The sequence below is a fragment of the Lonchura striata genome, chromosome 4 (assembly GCF_050655825.1).
Source record: "Lonchura striata isolate lonStrDom1 chromosome 4, ASM5065582v1, whole genome shotgun sequence".
Classification (NCBI taxonomy): Eukaryota; Metazoa; Chordata; class Aves; order Passeriformes; family Estrildidae; genus Lonchura; species Lonchura striata.
The window spans coordinates 32,284,257-32,301,750 of NC_140706.1; the positions used below are offsets into that span (position 1 = coordinate 32,284,257).

At 41.4% G+C, this 17,494-nt stretch overlaps 1 protein-coding gene across 10 annotated transcripts in view; it reads right to left on the minus strand.

The window, feature by feature from the left end:
• Window positions 1–17,494, minus strand: part of STOX2 (storkhead box 2) — a 142,641-nt gene that overhangs the window by 60,157 nt on the left and 64,990 nt on the right. For 3 of the 10 annotated variants that reach the window (XR_014955114.1, XM_021544183.4, XM_021544011.4), the window contains exon 1: window positions 10,723–11,359. The exons of 6 other annotated variants lie outside the window; for them this stretch is intronic. Coding sequence is in view for 2 of the 4 variants with exons in the window: in XM_021544183.4 (XP_021399858.2) it covers window positions 10,723–10,888 (166 nt within the window). In the remaining 2 variants the exon portion in view is untranslated. Of the gene's footprint in view, window positions 1–10,722; window positions 11,360–17,494 lie in introns of those variants that run through there. One more of the 10 variants, XM_021544441.3, reaches the window with a different exon arrangement.

Genomic DNA, 17,494 nt, shown 5'->3' on the forward strand with positions numbered 1-17,494 from the left:
TTTGACACGCCTAGTACTAACAAAGTTTGGTTTGACACCAACACACTAGTAAAATTCAGTATCACCACCTTTTTGTATGCTTTCTCACCACTCGATCCACACCATCCTATTCAACTGCTACATTAATTAGTGAATGAATTATGATGAAACAGGCATCTTGAGCTTTTTACCTCAACTCTTTTAACTTATCTTTTCATGATTTAACTCTAATTGCAATCTACAGTGAAACACTTCACTGTACTTAAGTACACTGCTGTGGGTGTGAAAAACGGATCACTGTTAGGATAAAAAAATAACCATGAAAAGCCAAGTGTACTGTATTGTAGAGCTTGTTAGTCTGTTTCGAACAATCATCACTGCCATGAAAACTGAGTAAGATTATCATCTGGTAGACAGAAAAAATGTATCAATTTTGAAATGAGCTCAGAGACATGCAAATGAAGGACTAATAGTCCTGGTTTAAATATAGCCAGTTTAATGACTTAAATTGAAATCTAAGGGTGAGCTGGTAAAAGTGAAGCATACTTCTTGTGACCAGAACATAACATCAGCCTTCTCTGGCAGAACAGCAACTCTGCCCATGACTCCTCTTTTTGTGCTCTGCCACCATACACACCCTTTATTTCTAGTAAACCTGCCTCAGTTTCTCTAGCTGTCCAATCTGTGGCCCTAATTCAAAGCCAGACTCCAATTAAAAGGTAGCATTATTCAGCAGTTAAGCTACATCCTCGTCAACCTTTCCAATTCTCCTATGTAGGCAAAGAATATGTGCAAGAGAGACGGGTACATGCATTGTTCATGGAAGGAGCACTGCTGTGTGTTAAAGTTTCCTATCTAAACAGTCAACCAAAACTTTGTGCACTTTTCCCACTAAAGGACCCTTGGGGGCTTAAGGTAGAACCATTAGCTCACGCACACAGAGCACAGGCTCACCACATATCAAATTAAATAAACTTACATAAATCATATCTGACTGTGCTGCACAACAGGCAATATGGCTGGTCACATCTGGTGAAAAGTTATTGTATGTGGCTCTAGTATAAACAATATACCTCACATAGCTACTTCAACTTCTTGTGAAAAGAGGTAGTTAAGAACAGGATTTTTAAAGCAAGGTTTCTAAAACATGCCAGAATTTTACACCTATGGTTGCTGAAGAATATTTCTGCAATTAAAATAATTACACAGACTGAACCTAAGATTGATTCAGAGAAAGATGCCTCATAATTCTAACAAAAAACAAAAACTGCAAAATGTTTCATTTAGAGATGGCTATATATTTTTCCAACAAAACTGGAAGTTGCTCAGAAACTGAGATTTCATTAAAGCTGGAAGGAGAAAAACACAGAAAACCATTTCTTGCTTCTCTGTTCTGTGAAAACATTTCAGTCAAATCCATTCCTATGCAGACATCCCATGCAAATACAATTTTATGATTTCACTCTTGAAATTCAATGCTTATGGAACATTTGTATCTAAAGAGAAAGATACAGTCTTTGACTGGCCTAGTGCAAGGGGAGGAGGTCAGTGCACAGACCAACAGCCAGCCAATCTGCTCCCACCTCCTCATCCATGAAACTGCCCTGAAACCAGAGGCTGAGGGATTGCTTGGGTCTTGGGTGAACTTTCCATGGCCACTGGTACTTGTCCTCCGTCTCTCAAAACAGATGTACTGCAGACACGCCCAATTTACAAGTGGAGGTTGCAGCTGTTCCAAACTTCATGTTATAGGCAATAAACTTCTGCTCTGAAGTTTCTGGCCACTCTACTCACCCAGCAATGCAGCAATTACACCTAAAATGACACAAATCTGAAGAAAACTTGTAAAAAATATTTCTGCTTCACTCTGTTTAAAAAAATATTTAGTTTAAGGGCTCACATGTTGTGAAACAGGTCACAGTATGGTCTAAGAATGCAAATTCTTACAAAAGCAGAATTTAGACTGTCCTATGAAAATGAAGAATACTACTTCACTCTAAAATATTCTGAAAATTTAAGAGGCAAAGTTAAGTATCACAATGAAATCTAGTACATCATCTTTACTGGCTTACAGGATAAACAGTCCAATTATAGCATTTACAACATTATCACATATTGTCAGAAGGTCATCTACAAACTAGGTCACAGGTCATCAACAGGAAATTCATAGGAAATTATGGAGGAAATTAAAAGAACACAAATGGGCAAAGAAACTAATTTATACAATCTAGGTTCTCCCAGCACAGCTTCCTGTGTTATGATGAACTCAGCTTTCATACTGAACTTTGCCTTTTCCAGGCCGCATTAGGTAAGTATTTCTGACTGTCTATTATACTCTCTATGCCTCAAAATGTGGAGGTCAGATTCAATAAAAAGAGCCATTCTGGGTTTTTTTTTTTCTTTAAACAATATAGCTGGGAAAGGAAATAGTAACTAGAAAATGTGTTTTGAGATCATTAAATGCAGATTTATCATTACTGGTACCTCAACAATGGGTGCACAAGATGCTTCATTGACACAAAGACCAGGAGGCGAGGACAAATACCACCCAAAGACAAGAAGACATTCTCATAGCCCTTCAGTTCCAGCATCCCAGACAAACTGCACCTTGATCATGTTTGAGAAGATGACAAGTAGTATCTGTGTGCCTGTTCTACTCTCACATTAGACATGCTTTTCAAAATAAAACCCCTGGTTAGTAAGGCATAGGAATAGAGAGAGCTACAGTTCATCTAGGTTATCTGGACAACTGTTGAAAAGAAAAACTGCTGAACAGAAGCAGTTACTGCTTAATTGTCTAGAGCTGAAAGCTGAATGCACTGTACTGCCTATACCTTTAATGTTATCACACAGAAACAAAAGTTAGGAGTAACTTTGCTGTCTCTCTTCTTGCTCCTCCTAAATAAAAAGACCTAATATAAATGTTATCAACTTTTCCTTCATTCTTTTTCACAATGTCCAAACACGCATGTAAGGTCCACAAAATAAAAGCAGTTCAAGTTCATTCTTACTCTGGTGCTTTTACACCTTATGAGATTCAATAAAGACACTGAGATATGTTTTCTCAGTATCACAGCTTGAAACTTCTAGTGAATTGTGCATTTGTAGCTATCTTCTGCAGATAGTATTTCCCACTGAAGCAACAAGAAACACTCATATACTTTTAAAATTATAGGAATCACATAATCTACAATTTGATGAAAAACAGAACTGTTTTTGGTTTGTGAGTTGATTGACAAGGTAGCAGTGATAAGCAGTACGGAATAACACTCATGTCACATCATTTACTGATGGTATTATAAAGAGGCTCTCTTTTTTGGCTTGCAGGAAGTGAGATGGAAAATTCTAAGAACTCAGTGTTGATTTGAACACAGGATTTCCCCTGCAGAACGAGGACTGCTACGTTCACACTAAACACACCTATTACTGGATGTCTGTTCTTACATGCCATTACCAAATCAAAGCCTGGGTTGTGAAAGGATCCTTCTTTTATGATGGGCAATATTACAGTATAAAACAAAGGAAAAGATTCTCCTACTGAACAGATTAAAACAGAAGTGCAGAGAACTGCAGAAGCAGTTAAAAGTACCCAGGAAAACAAAGTCAATGAGTGATACAACTGGGAATACTTCCCTCACCTACTAACATTCAAACCCAGTGATTTTAATCTCTCTTGGAGGGAAGGAAAAAGGAAAGTTGCTATCTTCTTTATAATGAATTCAAGCCTGTTGAAAATCAAGTTTTCTTCTTTCAGTTACCTTTTGCAGCCTGTTTAAAAGCTGCCAATACAGATCAGGATTCTGTCTAAACTAGACTGTTCTACCCACTCCATCATGCTGAACACCCAAATATACTTGCTATAAAGCCAGGTCTTCTATTTCCCCACCCCCCTCCACAGGCAAATTGAGCAAGATAATTCCAGCACCTATATGTCATCCAAGAGTGAGAAACAAAACAGCATCAGTGGAGCAGCCAACTCAATAAAATATGCTGAAAAAAGGAAGCCAGTAGCTATAAACTATTTTCATACCCTGCTACAGGCAGTCACTTGAGAGCAACAAATTCTGGTTTGGGAAATTCTTGCAAGTTCAATATTCAAGCATTTTCCCTAGGACTACTCTGGTTGCTACTGGCCTTGATATGAAAAATTCTGCAAGAACAAGTACAGAAGCACAATTTTCTGAAACTCTTAGAAAAGCTTTTAACCCTTGTTTCTGCTTCCCGACCTATCTAATTAATCTAGAAAAAAAGACCTATAAATGAAAGTGTACAGTTTAAGTTCAGGCACTCAGGTCTTACTTTCAATGGTCATTATCCTTTTTTCCTCTTCTGATAAAAATTAAACCCAATGGTTGGACAGAATTGCATGAAGTATTAATTAGTTACTTCTTACAAGAGGCAAACCATATTTCTAAGCTGAGATTTACATCTACACCACCAAACCCATCAGATATTCAGTTTTGGCAATTCAATGGTAGTTTTGTCATTTAAACTAATGGAAAGTATAATGTTTTTCAAGGAAAAAAAAATATTATTAACACTGTGTTATTTAGCAGTTCTTGCACAAGCTCTAACTTAGCTAACAATTTTGGGTCATGACTGATACTGTCTAGCCACTTCCAATAAGAAAAAGCATACATAAAAGCATGTAAAAGCATGCTTAGGGGGATCCAAGAGGAACTGTACCTGATATTTTTTCAGCACTGCTTTACTTGAGTCATGGCCCAGAATTTTGGATTTGATTTTGTTTTAATGCTGTTCATAGAGATATTCTACAACCTGCTATAGGATACAAAGCAGAGTCATGCTAAAGAACCTTCCAGAAAACTGAAATCCCCAATTTTTTGAGGATTTCTGCAGTGCTTAGTAAAACAGAATCTTTCTGGTCTTCTAATTGTACTTAAATGTCTTTAAACTGTGCAAAGAATGTTACAAAGATAGTAGTTTACTCTGGGATGAACTCTCCAGCATACAAACGAAGGCCTATTGTTCACAACTGAACAGGTCATCAAGCTAACCCAGGGTGATCTGCAGAATTCTCACATTTCAGCCTGCTCCAACAAATAATGCATTTTGCAAAGATATGGCTGCTATTCAATTCCAAAATGGCAAGATATTCAACACCCTTCAGGTTCATCAAGTGTTGCTAACAGGGTATAACCTCTACACCTGTGAAAGAGTGGAATGAATCAGTACTGTGTTCTGAACCCTTGTCTACTCTTGAAAGAGGAGCTTCCTGTATCTTCAGTAGTCTATCATGATACCTAGTGTGCATATAGAAAGATTACTTCAGTCACTGCACTACCACAAAACATAACTAGAAATGTAGTCAGATGCAGACTGACACTCCAATACAAATGTCAATGACAGCCTTTGGTGACTCGATCCTGGAGCACGTCTGTGCCCCTCAACTTGGCCAAAGATCCAAGCAAACCAGCAGAGAGAACATGGAGACTTTGAATGCAAGCAGAACAAGGGGCTAGGAAGGAAAAATAATCTGGAACTTAGCAGAGATGAGTGGTTTGAACTGAGATAGAAACATGAACGTGTCTAGGTAAGATAGGCACACACACAGTCTTCTCTTTTTTGATTTTACTCCTAATGCCATGAAGAAAAGAGACACTCTGGATCCCCACACTCACAGGTCACAACAACCAGGAAGAGCAAGGGGTACTCAACTGCAGTTTGGTCAGCTGAATGCACAAGCAGTGCTCAGGACACTGTCCCCAGCTCGGTCTAACAGTAAACTCATGGGTATGCAGAAAATGTCTTGGTACCTGGTGGGCAAGGACCAGGCACACATGTGACATAAAAACACAGGCCTGGGCACAGCACTGTATATGAGCTAATACCACACATACAATTGCAGGAATGAAAAGAGGGACTCTACAGGAGAGAAGAACTTGTCTTTTGTATTCTTTTAGTCAAGAAACAGAGGAGAAAACAAAATTAAGTAGAAACTGTGCAAAAATGACTGGTCCATGAACTAGAACCAAGTTTGTGGTCTGAACACACAGCATACTTAGATCCTTCCCCCATATCAGAATGCAGTCAGTGAAAGTTCCTAATCCTCTGTCAAGGTAAGTGGATGCCACAGAGACCAAAAGGGACTGGGAAGACACAGTGAGCCCAGTAGTAACCTCCCAAGCAATAAAGCAGGCACAGCCCCTGAACTAACTGAACAGAGTGACCCTCTCAGGGTTCACCAGTCCACGACAGACTGAAGCAAAAGAGACAGAGCAGGATCCAGGAGGTAAAGCTGGTTCTACTAGTCATTGACACCATACACTCTCAGTTTTTATTGTCCCAGCAATGGGTCTGGCATAAAACAACATACAACTATTCAGAAGTCAGGGAAGCAAAGAGATCACATTACTGTTAAGAAGATATATGGGAAGGTGTTTCTTAATACCTATTTAAAAAAAAAAGGTGATGCAATACTGATTATTTCATTAAATATTAATTACAATACAGCTGCTTTCAAGCTACATCTTCTTTTAGATAACTGAATTACGGGACAGGAGAACTGAATGAGCTTTTTGTGTATCTGGCACTTCTCAATTATGTTAAACTGAGTTCTTCAGTTAATGTGTAATTATCTCCAAATACTAATCTTTAGACTTAGAGGTTCAAGCTTAAAAAAAAAAAAATACTTAGGACTTTTTAAATTTACTCAGATGACTCTCAAGATCCTTCTTACTGTTGAAGAGTTTGTCCTAGACCTTTCATCAAACATTCCTGAAAGAGAGAATGAGGTTGCCTTTTCCTCCGAACAATTTTAATTTGCATACAGATACCATCAGTTGGATAGCAGGGTTACATACTTCTCTCCTTTCCCTTCTACTTGAACTTGGTAATCAAACTCCAGTAACAGCAGGGAATACTGAGACTGAATTTTACTCTTCAACTTTGAAGGACTGAAACCTCTGCACAGAAAATGTAAAGCAAAGAGCACTAAAGTAACTGCACACTTTTCAAAGATAACCTCCAAACAACCATGCTCTGGAATTAGTTTTTACCATTGCAGAAAGCTCTTCAGACATTCCTTCATGTTGTGACTGTCACCCTAGATCACCTCCATCTCAAACTGACATGTTACCTCCAACATCAAAATTGTCAATTAAAGTAAATTAAGCAGGCTGCAGGAAAAGTTGTTTCTTTCAAGAGCGTTACTCAGTTCTGGTAATATTTAATGGCTGGGTCAATCACAGGGTGTAGCTCCTCTCTCTGCTAAAACAAAATCCAGAAGTTGCTTTTGTATTTAGAAGGAAAAAAGGGGAAAAAAAATAGCAAGAAGCTTCCAGTATTTGAAAAGCTATATATATTATTTCATTTAACTATTTGGAGATCTCCTAAGTTGCATTACATTTTATCCTGCTTGGCAGTTGCATATGATTTTTTTATTTTCCCTTGAATTAAGCAGAAATATATCAAAAACTTCAAGTATACTTCCCCCTTTTCAGTAAGAGGTACTATATACATGTAGATGAATTGTACTGGATTCAAACTTTCACCCTCTCCTCTCACACAAGGTCGAAGCTCTACACTGTTGTAATTTTCTTTTTCAGTGTTTTTTTCTCCAAGACAGTCCTCCATTGGGAAATTAATATTCTGCATGAACAATGAACTCCTTGCATGGCCTTTGAACCTAGCGGTTGCTAGGAGGCCTAAAGAAACCCTGGAGTACAGCCTATTTAATAGCACGTATCAAGAGATTATTCAGAAGCAAAAATGTGTGATTTTCTAAATTGTCTGCTTTTTTCCCTCCTTACTTCCATCTCCATTCATCTGTCAAACAATCTTTAGATTTCATATGAATTGCATCTGCATCAATTTTCTATAATTATGGGCAGTTTGTTCCCCAAGTATTGAAAATGTGACTGGCCAGCCACCAATACTGCTTCAAATCAAGCAAATATCAAACTGCTCCTTACTCAATTTTACTGAAAAGGCTACTTAAAATCAGATGTGCTTCACCACTGTAGCATGAGGTTTGCACTCCCATTATAAATATGCTTCTGCTTAGAGACTATTTTCCTCATACAAAACACCATGGCATTGACTGCAGCAGCATTACTCAGTATTTCTCTGTGCTGAAAGAAATATATATAGCTTCTCCATGCTCAATTCAGGCATACTTGAATATTAACATTTCAAGCTTTTTAGCATCTTAATGAAGGTTGTTTGATTGTATGCATTTCCGTATTTCCCCAAGCACAGTAATTGAGACAAAACCCCAAGGTTTCTTTCCCAGCCTCCACCCCCATTCCAAACAATGAGGCATTTAATTAAAAGATAACCACAACAATGTTAATGGTGATGAGGTTAAATGGTTGGATAAACAGAATGCAGCCCTCTGAAAAGTCCATGTGTTTTGGGACCCTTTCTCCCCTACAACACTCTGGGTGACAAAGAAAGTATTTGTATTCCTCATCCCCACAATTTTTACACCAGTGGACTTCCTACAAATTTCCTGCAAGGAAGAGAGTTTCCCTCAAATAGTGAGAGGTGTTTAGACACAGTAGCTATTCCGCCCAAAACTAATATTTGGAAAGGCAGTGGACAAGGATCCTTTAGAAATAAATGAATGTGGCAACTATCCATTACGAGAGAACAATTACATTTCCAGATAAACACCTAACAACAACAACCAAAAACCCAACAAAAACCAACAAATATTTGCTGATTTGAATTTTCGTTGTGTTCTCCCTCCAAAAACTTCAGCAAATTAGTAAAACTTGATATTTGTTCTTCACCTTCAGTTGTTGCAATTGAAATCGGTATCCTCTATATTCATAAACAAGTATTCTTGGTCTGGAGATTACTTTTAAAAATCTATAGCAGATTGAAATTCTGTGCCCCCAACTACCTTTCAAGGACACAGGTATCTGCCAACAGATACAGGATGACATATCTGATTCTGCAGATTGCTGATGTTCAACTGTCTGGTTGGCTTGTACCAATCTTGCCAACATAAAGCTTTCACAGAGCCAGAACACTTTGCTCAAGAATTAAAAACAAGCAAGAACCACACCACTTGGCACAAAATGCTCACGTAAGCTCCTTCTCTTTTAAATATGGGCTTTCACACTGAAAGAAAGGCCTAAAAAGTACTGTCTTCAACAGATCTGACACAGGGTATCTTACACTGGGAATACCAGGACAGTCACCCAGAATAAGAAAAATCTTGGCACTATTGTCAGATTCAACTTTCCAGACACTTTCAGGTCCTGCAGCACCAACGGAACAAGTCAACCACTCCACCAACACAACCATTCTCCTCTTCTTCAGCTGTTCAAGCATAATTTATCCTTGTTGTTTCCACTCACTATGTGACTTCCCAGGAACCAGAGCACTGACTGCCAAAATGGCACAATACTCATACACAAGCAAATTTTTCAATAAAATTGAAAATTCATATTATTTCTCTTGTATTTGGGCATTAAAGAAAACAACAGTCGCAAGGCATTTTTTAAAGATGAAATACCAATCCTGACTAAAGAGATATGTCTATTAGGGCCAGAGACAGGAAAGTGAACATATAACTGAAAACCACAATATTTGGCTCAACCTTTGCAGCAGAAATGGGGTGGGAGGGGACAGCAGTACAGGGCTGGAGACATTTTCAGTAATGCATTATAAATACCTTAGTTTTCTCCTTTAAAGGAATCTGCCAACTCAACCTAAATTGTGCCTCAGAGGGAAAACGTGCCTTTGTGATAAATTGGAATTTGCCATCATAATAAAGAAACATTATGTCCTATCACCACAATAAACAGGCAGCAGAACAACAAAGGAGGTTTCCAGGATTTTCTGCCCCCGGCCCCCTCCCCACCAGCATTTTCCCAAGTCTTCTTTTGGGTGTTTATGAAATGCCTTAATTCTAAGGCCATTAAGATGTATTTCTGGAAGGAGCAGATTCTACTAACAGTACTGAGGCTTTCCAAAATCTCACCAGCACTCCATCGGAGGCCAAGCCTCTCTCTGATGCCTGCCTTTCCCTGCGCTGTTTTTTTGTTTTGTTTGTGCTTTCTCTTTCCCATGCACAAACATGTTGGTGCAATGTCCATTATTTCCCTACAGCCTTCCTTGAAAGCCACTGACAAATGACTATACATGCACGTGTGTGTTCCACCACACACACAGGTCCGGTCTCTTTCTACACCTCAAAAAGCAAATGCAAATGTGTTTACAGTCATTTTCACCAACACATGCCTTGCCATTGCAGAAACATGCAGCTGAAAGCCTGAGAGTCTGTAACAAGACAACTGCGTTTGCAACCACAAGTAACCCTTTTCCTTTCCAAAATGGAAAAACCATGAAAACCTGATGAGTTAACTAGAGTTAACTGCATTTAAAGAGGAATGTGTGGGAGAGCAGTAAATATCCAGCACATGCTTTTACGCACAAAAGGCGCAAAGGGCTCCATGCTCCGCACATCCAGTCATTTTTGTCTGCTCTTCCACAACATAGATGCAACCGTTTTTCTCACACATTTTATTTCACTAGACTAATAGATTTTAAACACCATATTGCGAGGACACCACTGTGAATCTTGCAGACGTACAAAATGGTGGATGTATGCTATTTTTTTTTTTTTTTTCTTTGCATTATTCCTAACAACTCAGCCTCCCGATCGCAGGCTCCCCTCCGTACCCACCAACACAGCCTTCCCGGGCAGACACACATCGCGAAGCAGCCTCGCAATCAAGCTCTCTCGCATACACAAATTATGTTACAAACCTGATGTCATGTAGCCCCGTGATGCCTGGGAAATAAAAGCTGGGGGGAAGTGCTTGTGCAGTCGGTAGTCCTTCTCGCTGCGGGACCTCATGCGATCTGAGGCCCGGTCGGAGAAGTCGGAGCTAGGCCAGGCCCGCCGCAAGGTCGTACTCCGCGTCTTCTTCATGCTGAGGATGCCCGAGCCTACTCCTCCCGCCGCAGCATGGGTCAGGGGTGCGCGCTGCCGGGCATCAGCCTAGCGCGGGCACCGCCGGGGCGCAACCTGCGCGCATCTCGCCGCTCCCTCTTCTAGGGCGCCAGCCGCAGGTCCCTTCCTTTTTTTTTTTTTTCTCCCTCGAATGATCCAATTTTACACACGTCCCACAATGCATTACACTTCATTTGCAATCGGTCCGGCTTACAGCTCCCAGATTTGCGTGGAGGAAAGGCACGTTATGTGGCTTCTCAGGCAAAAAAAGGAATGGGGGGGAGGGGGAGCTGGAGGGGGGCTGGGGACCAGAGATGTGCAGCGTGGGAGCTCGGGGGTCCCAAACAATGGCCCAATTCAGCCCGGCCGTGCTTAGCCAACTGTGAGCCCCGACACAAAAGGCCCAAACAAACGAGGAAAATCCCGCGGCCGCCGGCTGCGACCCCGACCGCGGCGCGCCCGGCGCTGGGGAGGAGGCGGCAGCTCCCGGCGCGGCGGGAGGAGCGGCGGGAGGAGGAGGAGGGAGAGGAGGAGGAGGAGGAGGAGGAGGAGGAGGAGGAGGAGGGCGGGCCCACAGACGCCTCTCCCGGCCGCGGGACGAGCGGATGCAGTTGCGACTCCCCCACCCGCCGCCACTGCCGCCGCCTCCTTCCACTTCAGCCCCGCGGCGCCCGGGCGGCCGGCAGCGGCCCGCGGCCCCCGGTAGCGCCGCGCCTCGCCGTGGTCGGCGCCGGCCCTCGCTCGCCTGTCCCCGGGGCTGGATCCCCGCCGGCTCCGCGCTGGGGAGGGCCGGCGCGGGGGGGGATGCCACCGGGGAGAGCGCCGGCCGCTCCGCCCGCCTGCCCGGCCCGCCCGCCGCCTGCCCTCCGGCCCGCCGCGCACGGAGCGCCGGGCGCCGCGCCGCCGCCCGGGCTCATGCCACTCCCGCCGGGCCCCTGCCGGTCCCCGCGCTCCCCCGCGCGCGTACAAAGCCCCGTGCACGGCAGGGACCCGGCCCCCTCCCTCCTGCTCCGCCTCCTTTCCGTCCGTTCTTCCTTCCTTCCTGCCTGGCGGCGGCGGGGACGGCGGAGCGCCGGGGCCGGTGCGCAGCGCTGGGTACCCCGCACCGCCGGGCTGCCAACACGGAGAGAAGCGGGCCGGGCCTGGCCATCGGCCCCTTCGGGCGCCGCTGCCGCCCCGGGACAGCCGCGGGCGAATGGACACAAGCGAGGGAAGGGCGCCGGGACAGATGTGCATCCCCGGGGCACCCCCGCGCAGAGCCTGCGGGGTTCACCCGCGCATCCTCCGCCGCCTTTCCCCATCGGCGCCTGAAGAACCGGCTCTCGCAGGAGGGCCCAGTCGGCCACACCGCCACACTGAAAAACCACCACACTCCGCAAGGGTATCCAGGACACCCGGGCTGCCCCCCTCGCTGGCGGGAGGGGGGTTCCCACCCTCTCACAGTGGTTCAGACATCTGCTCCCAGGGCACCCTCTTGAGTGGGGCCTGGCCACCCGGGCATTTTATGAACTCCAGTTAACCACAACTGTGCAAAGGGACTCGGTTCCTCTTCTGCAAGACAGCTCTGAGCACGCTTGGTGTCAGGTGCTGCCACCGTTATCCACGGGGACAACTGCAATGCAGGGATGTGAAAATGTTGCTTTTGCAGCTTTGTTAAATTACTCATATGTTTGCATTTTTATAATTAATCCTTCTTACAGTGGTTTGTGTCATGTTTCTAAGAGCATGGTAAAACACAGGACTGTAATTTTCTAACTGGCAATTTTCCATAGTGGTGAACCAGAAAAAGGATGACCATCAGTGATCAAACTTAACACCAAAGCCAGTGGATCATGAGATATTATCCCTTAGCTGTCTTGCTGCTTGGCTATGGGTTAGTCACTTCAGCAGCCACCTCAGCCCATCTGGCTGCGCTACTGCGGGCAGCACACACCACAGAATTATTCAGGTGTTCGTTTACAGCAGTCCATTTCATATGAGAATATATATGTTAATGAAACTCAGCAAGAAAGTTAAAAGCTAAATGCTATGGGATTCTTTCTCATTCAGCCTCATCTTTTTCCAACTGTGAAAAGCTTATCAGGAAAGACGTTTCCACTGATGCTTTGTATACTGGTAGCAACAGGAAAAAGCTAAGATGAGAAAAAAGATGGCCTAGAGCTTCTATAATAAAAACATAAGATTTTCCATCATAAAACTTACTCATCAAGCAATTTACTCATCAACCTACGCAAAGCTTGTAATAGAGCATGTTTTCACCCTTAGACCAGAAAAACCATAAGAACTTTCAGAATCATTCCATTTTTCTCCTTGAAGGCTGAGGTTGGGGTAGGTTGGTTTGCACTACCTAGCTAAGTCAAACCTAAAAAATTTACCTATTTTACCAGATATAGAAGCAAATTAAATTCTATCTAGGAGTATAAATTCACATTGCACTATCTGAACATTGAATGAATGATGGCTTTGCCTTTCCAGTAGTCAAGAAGTGGTTGTATATAGCTGGCCAGCTAACTTCAACTTATTACTGAGCTAAACTCAACTTTTCTGCTAGTCTGGACACAGCTCTAGATATCAATCTGTTCCATTAAAAGACGATACAAGACAGGAGACAAATAGGAATCGGCAATGAGGAGGAAAAATGAGGTCAAGAAGTAGAAAGACAGAACAAAGCAGGACAAACACACACAACAACAAACAAGACCACAGTGATCTTTACACTGGCTTTCTGTATAATTATTCCCAACTAAAATAATCTAACAAGTATCAAATAAAAAAAGATCCGATGGCTCTGCATCTGCACACACCCAATTCTTTTCAAGCAATTTGCTGTGCACTAATGAACTGGTGACAGTGCACAGAAGTCTTTTAAGTGGCTTTAATTGACTTAATTTGTACACTTCCATGAATTGTCATATATGTCATGTATGTCATATATACATTACATATAATTAACACATGGTATCGTCTACTTATCAGTTGTAGGAATTAGAGCAGTTCATAGTTTTGGGTACAGATAATGACCCCATTTTCATTATGTGGTAATTTTAAATGGTAATAATTTGCTCATAAAACTATGAAAGGAGGAGGGAATGAGAGAAATAAGCAATTGTAATGGTTTGACCATCTAGCAAGGCCAATTTTCCCTTCCCATATGTGAGGAAATCTGTTTAAAATCAATTTTAAAATGTCTCAGTATTAAGACATTGTTCCTGTGATCAGCTATAGTTCCTTTTATTAAGTCTTCTCACAGTTATCTTGTTTGGTTTCAGCTTAAAGTCTACTGACATGGTATCTGAAAGAGTACTCCTCTTTGAAGAGAGGAATTCAGAGCAAGTTTCCTCCTGCTCTTGAATTGTTTGAAGTCAGGTGTTGTTACTGGGATGAATCAAATATATAATTAAAGACCAAGTTTAAGTTTGGGCTGTTTTGTTTGGAATAAGAGCTAGAACTTTGAGTGTAATTGATTTTTTTGCTTCAGTGGCCAAACTGAAATAAAACTATTTTCTTCATGTGATGTGAAAGATAAAATTTGAGAGCTTAAAAAAAACCAAAAATCAAAAAAAAGCACCAAACAAATCCACAACATTTTAGTTATTTTAATTTTGGGGGTTTTTTTTGTTTTTTTTTTTTTAAATAAAGGAAAATAAATTTCTGGATTCATATAGCTATGTCAGAGCAGAGTAAGGAAAAGATTCTCAGCTATGGAAATCATCTAATAGATGATTACCTTGCTAGAAGTAAGGAAAAATTCTTCTTCCAGGCATGAATTATAGTAATGGGAATCTGAACACTTGGTAGTGATGAGAAAAATTGAGATGGTGGCAAAGCTTGGTAGTTTTGGGTTTTTTTATTCATCCCTAATTGTTTGGACGGGGTTTTGGTTTGGGTTTTGATTTTTTGTTTGTTTTTTGGGAAGATTTTTTGTTTAATAAGGGAAAGGTTAAACTCAGAAGCTTTTTATTGAGAATCAGATAAAGCATTCATTTTTATAATCTGGTATTTAAAGTCCAACAGGAACCATCTGTATCTTGCATTATTAGAGGGAAAGGTGATGCTTGGATAAATAGACCATAGAGATCTTGGGGAAAAGGTCTGAACTAAACAAAAATTAGGCATCCTGCTTCATTCATAACCCTATGAGGAATTGGCAATAGGAGAGTACATTTCAAAAATACAGATTTAACATTATGAATTTCAAAAAAGACAGTTCCATGTCAGACATTACAAAGGATTCTTATATGTTCAAACACAACCCTCCTTCAGTCCCAGCTCATAAGGAGCCTGAAGTCTTTTGGAGAAACAATTCAAAATCTTTGCTTCTGAAAATCTGTTTTATCTTCTAAAAAGTAAGAAAACAAATATGACTAAGAATATCTATTGCATGTGATCTTAATAAACACTTACTAGTTGCCTGTTGAGCAGGCCTGTTTCCATTTTGTAGATGGAAGATGTATAAAAGAAAAGGACATACTTGCCCAAGAAAACTGTAGGAAATCAGTGACAAATGCACTGGTAAAACTTTGAGACCTCAGCTCCTATTTCAAGGTTCATTTTTCCTTATCTGAAAAATAATTATATAGCAGAGTACAATATGGTGAGCTGTATATATATTTCTCTGCATGTGTATCTGCATGCGTGCTTGTACGTATATGGCAATTGCTCACATGTAATGTTGTATTTCAAGTTTCAGCTGGGACTACTGTTTTTTTTTTCCTCCCTATGACAAACAAGTTTCCATAGGGACAGCAGCAAGCTTCAGTAAGAGGGTGTGCTGGTGTTACTGCCTTAGCTACTTCCTTGACTTGGGGACTGACTGCAGGAGGTTTGTCAAATTAAATAAGCACACAAGACAAATACTAAAATAAAAAAAGGCAAAATAATAGGACATGCAAGGAAGAAATCAATCTCCCTCTTCACTAAGACAAGCTACACCTCTAAAATAATTTTCTCTCAAACTATGCAGTCAAAGCCTGCGTTCTCCCTTACTCTGTCACTACCTTGCCTGTTGCACACTGCCTGATCTGTCTGCCTCACGGGGGAAATTAGAAGGGCTTCATTTTACTACTGTCAGCTGAGCTGGTGCCTGACAAGTACCCAACACCACTGGGGGAGCTAACACTAACAAGATGCCAAGTGCCACACAGAGTTTTGTGGCATCACACTGCAGGTCTATGATATGGGTCCTTTTCCTATGTCCAGCTTCAGCAACAAGCACTACAAATAACATTGGTAATACTGGGACACACGGGACACTTTGCACTAAAGAAGGCCACAGTCACAGGCAACCACGTAAAACGGGGCAGAGGGTCCTTCTGTGGCCTATGAAAACAAAACCATCACATTCTGTAACATTTTAAGAGGGGGAGATAGGTTGCTGTGAGATTCTGGGAAGCAATTGCAGGGTTTTTGAAAGTAGGAGAGAGAGAGCAGAAAGAAATAAACAAAAAATAAAGTGGGGAAAAAAGCCTGTAGTACAAGCAGTAGTAAAGGAGATGAGAAGGAGAAAAAATGGAGTGTGAGAAGAGGTGGGGAAAATGTAATTATGAACTTGTGAAAAACCCCAAGCTTATGTATGATATCACAGGCCTTGGTAATCTATAGGTTCATTAGATTTACAGCTCTGCACAATAGAGTTCCTGAGAAAATACATTGCCAGAATCTCTAACATTATAAATCCATGAAAAAGAAAGTTTTCCATGTCAGAAACTCACCATTTTCATGTGTGGATTCTTTTACCTCTCTATTAACAAAAGTTAAGAACTCAGACTCTAGTAGACATGTTTTTAAGCAATACTTTATGGGTTAAGGAGATCTGGCAATACACTGGAATTGTCTTTGTCTGTAGGAAGCACTACTTTTCTCTTCCAGATTTTTGTAATTAGATATACTAGCAAGAATAAACCAGAAAACTCACTCACAACCTTTCACATCGGTCCTTAGACTTCTGACACTAAAACTATTAATTTGTTACCTCTCACTAATACTTGTTACTCAAATATGCAAGAGAAGCTAAGTAATTGTAACCCATGCTTGTGATCCAGGTCACAAAAAGAGGCAGCCTTTCTTGATGGATTTATTGGCAAGGGAAAAGTTGGGCTTGCCCAGACAACTCTCTTCTTGAAGAGAACATTTGAGAAACTCCACCAAAAAGGGAAAGAAAAAAATCCCAAAGGCAAAGGTATAAGTGAAAAAAATTCCAAATAGAAAAAAAGAAAAATATTTCAAAGCCTATCACAAGCAAGTCTTCAGTCTTGCTATCAGGTTGGGTTATACCATGGTAGTAATTCTGGCTTACTTACAGCACCTCTTAAACTAGTTTCAGATCATATTTCTCTCAGTGTTATGCTTTGGGAATGTGTGATGACAGGAATGCAGCGCTGCTGCTGCACACGTGCTGTAGTTCACCAATTCATTTTTCTGTGTGCTGCCTTATGTGCTGTGGTATTTATTTTAACTTGCACAAATTTAAGAAAAACCTGTCTGGGAAATGAGAAGAAAGGCTCCCCTGTTTTCATTCTTTTTTTGCGTGCCAGACCTTCTGATTGCATTTTTGCTTCCTCTGCACAGAAGACACTTGATGCAGAA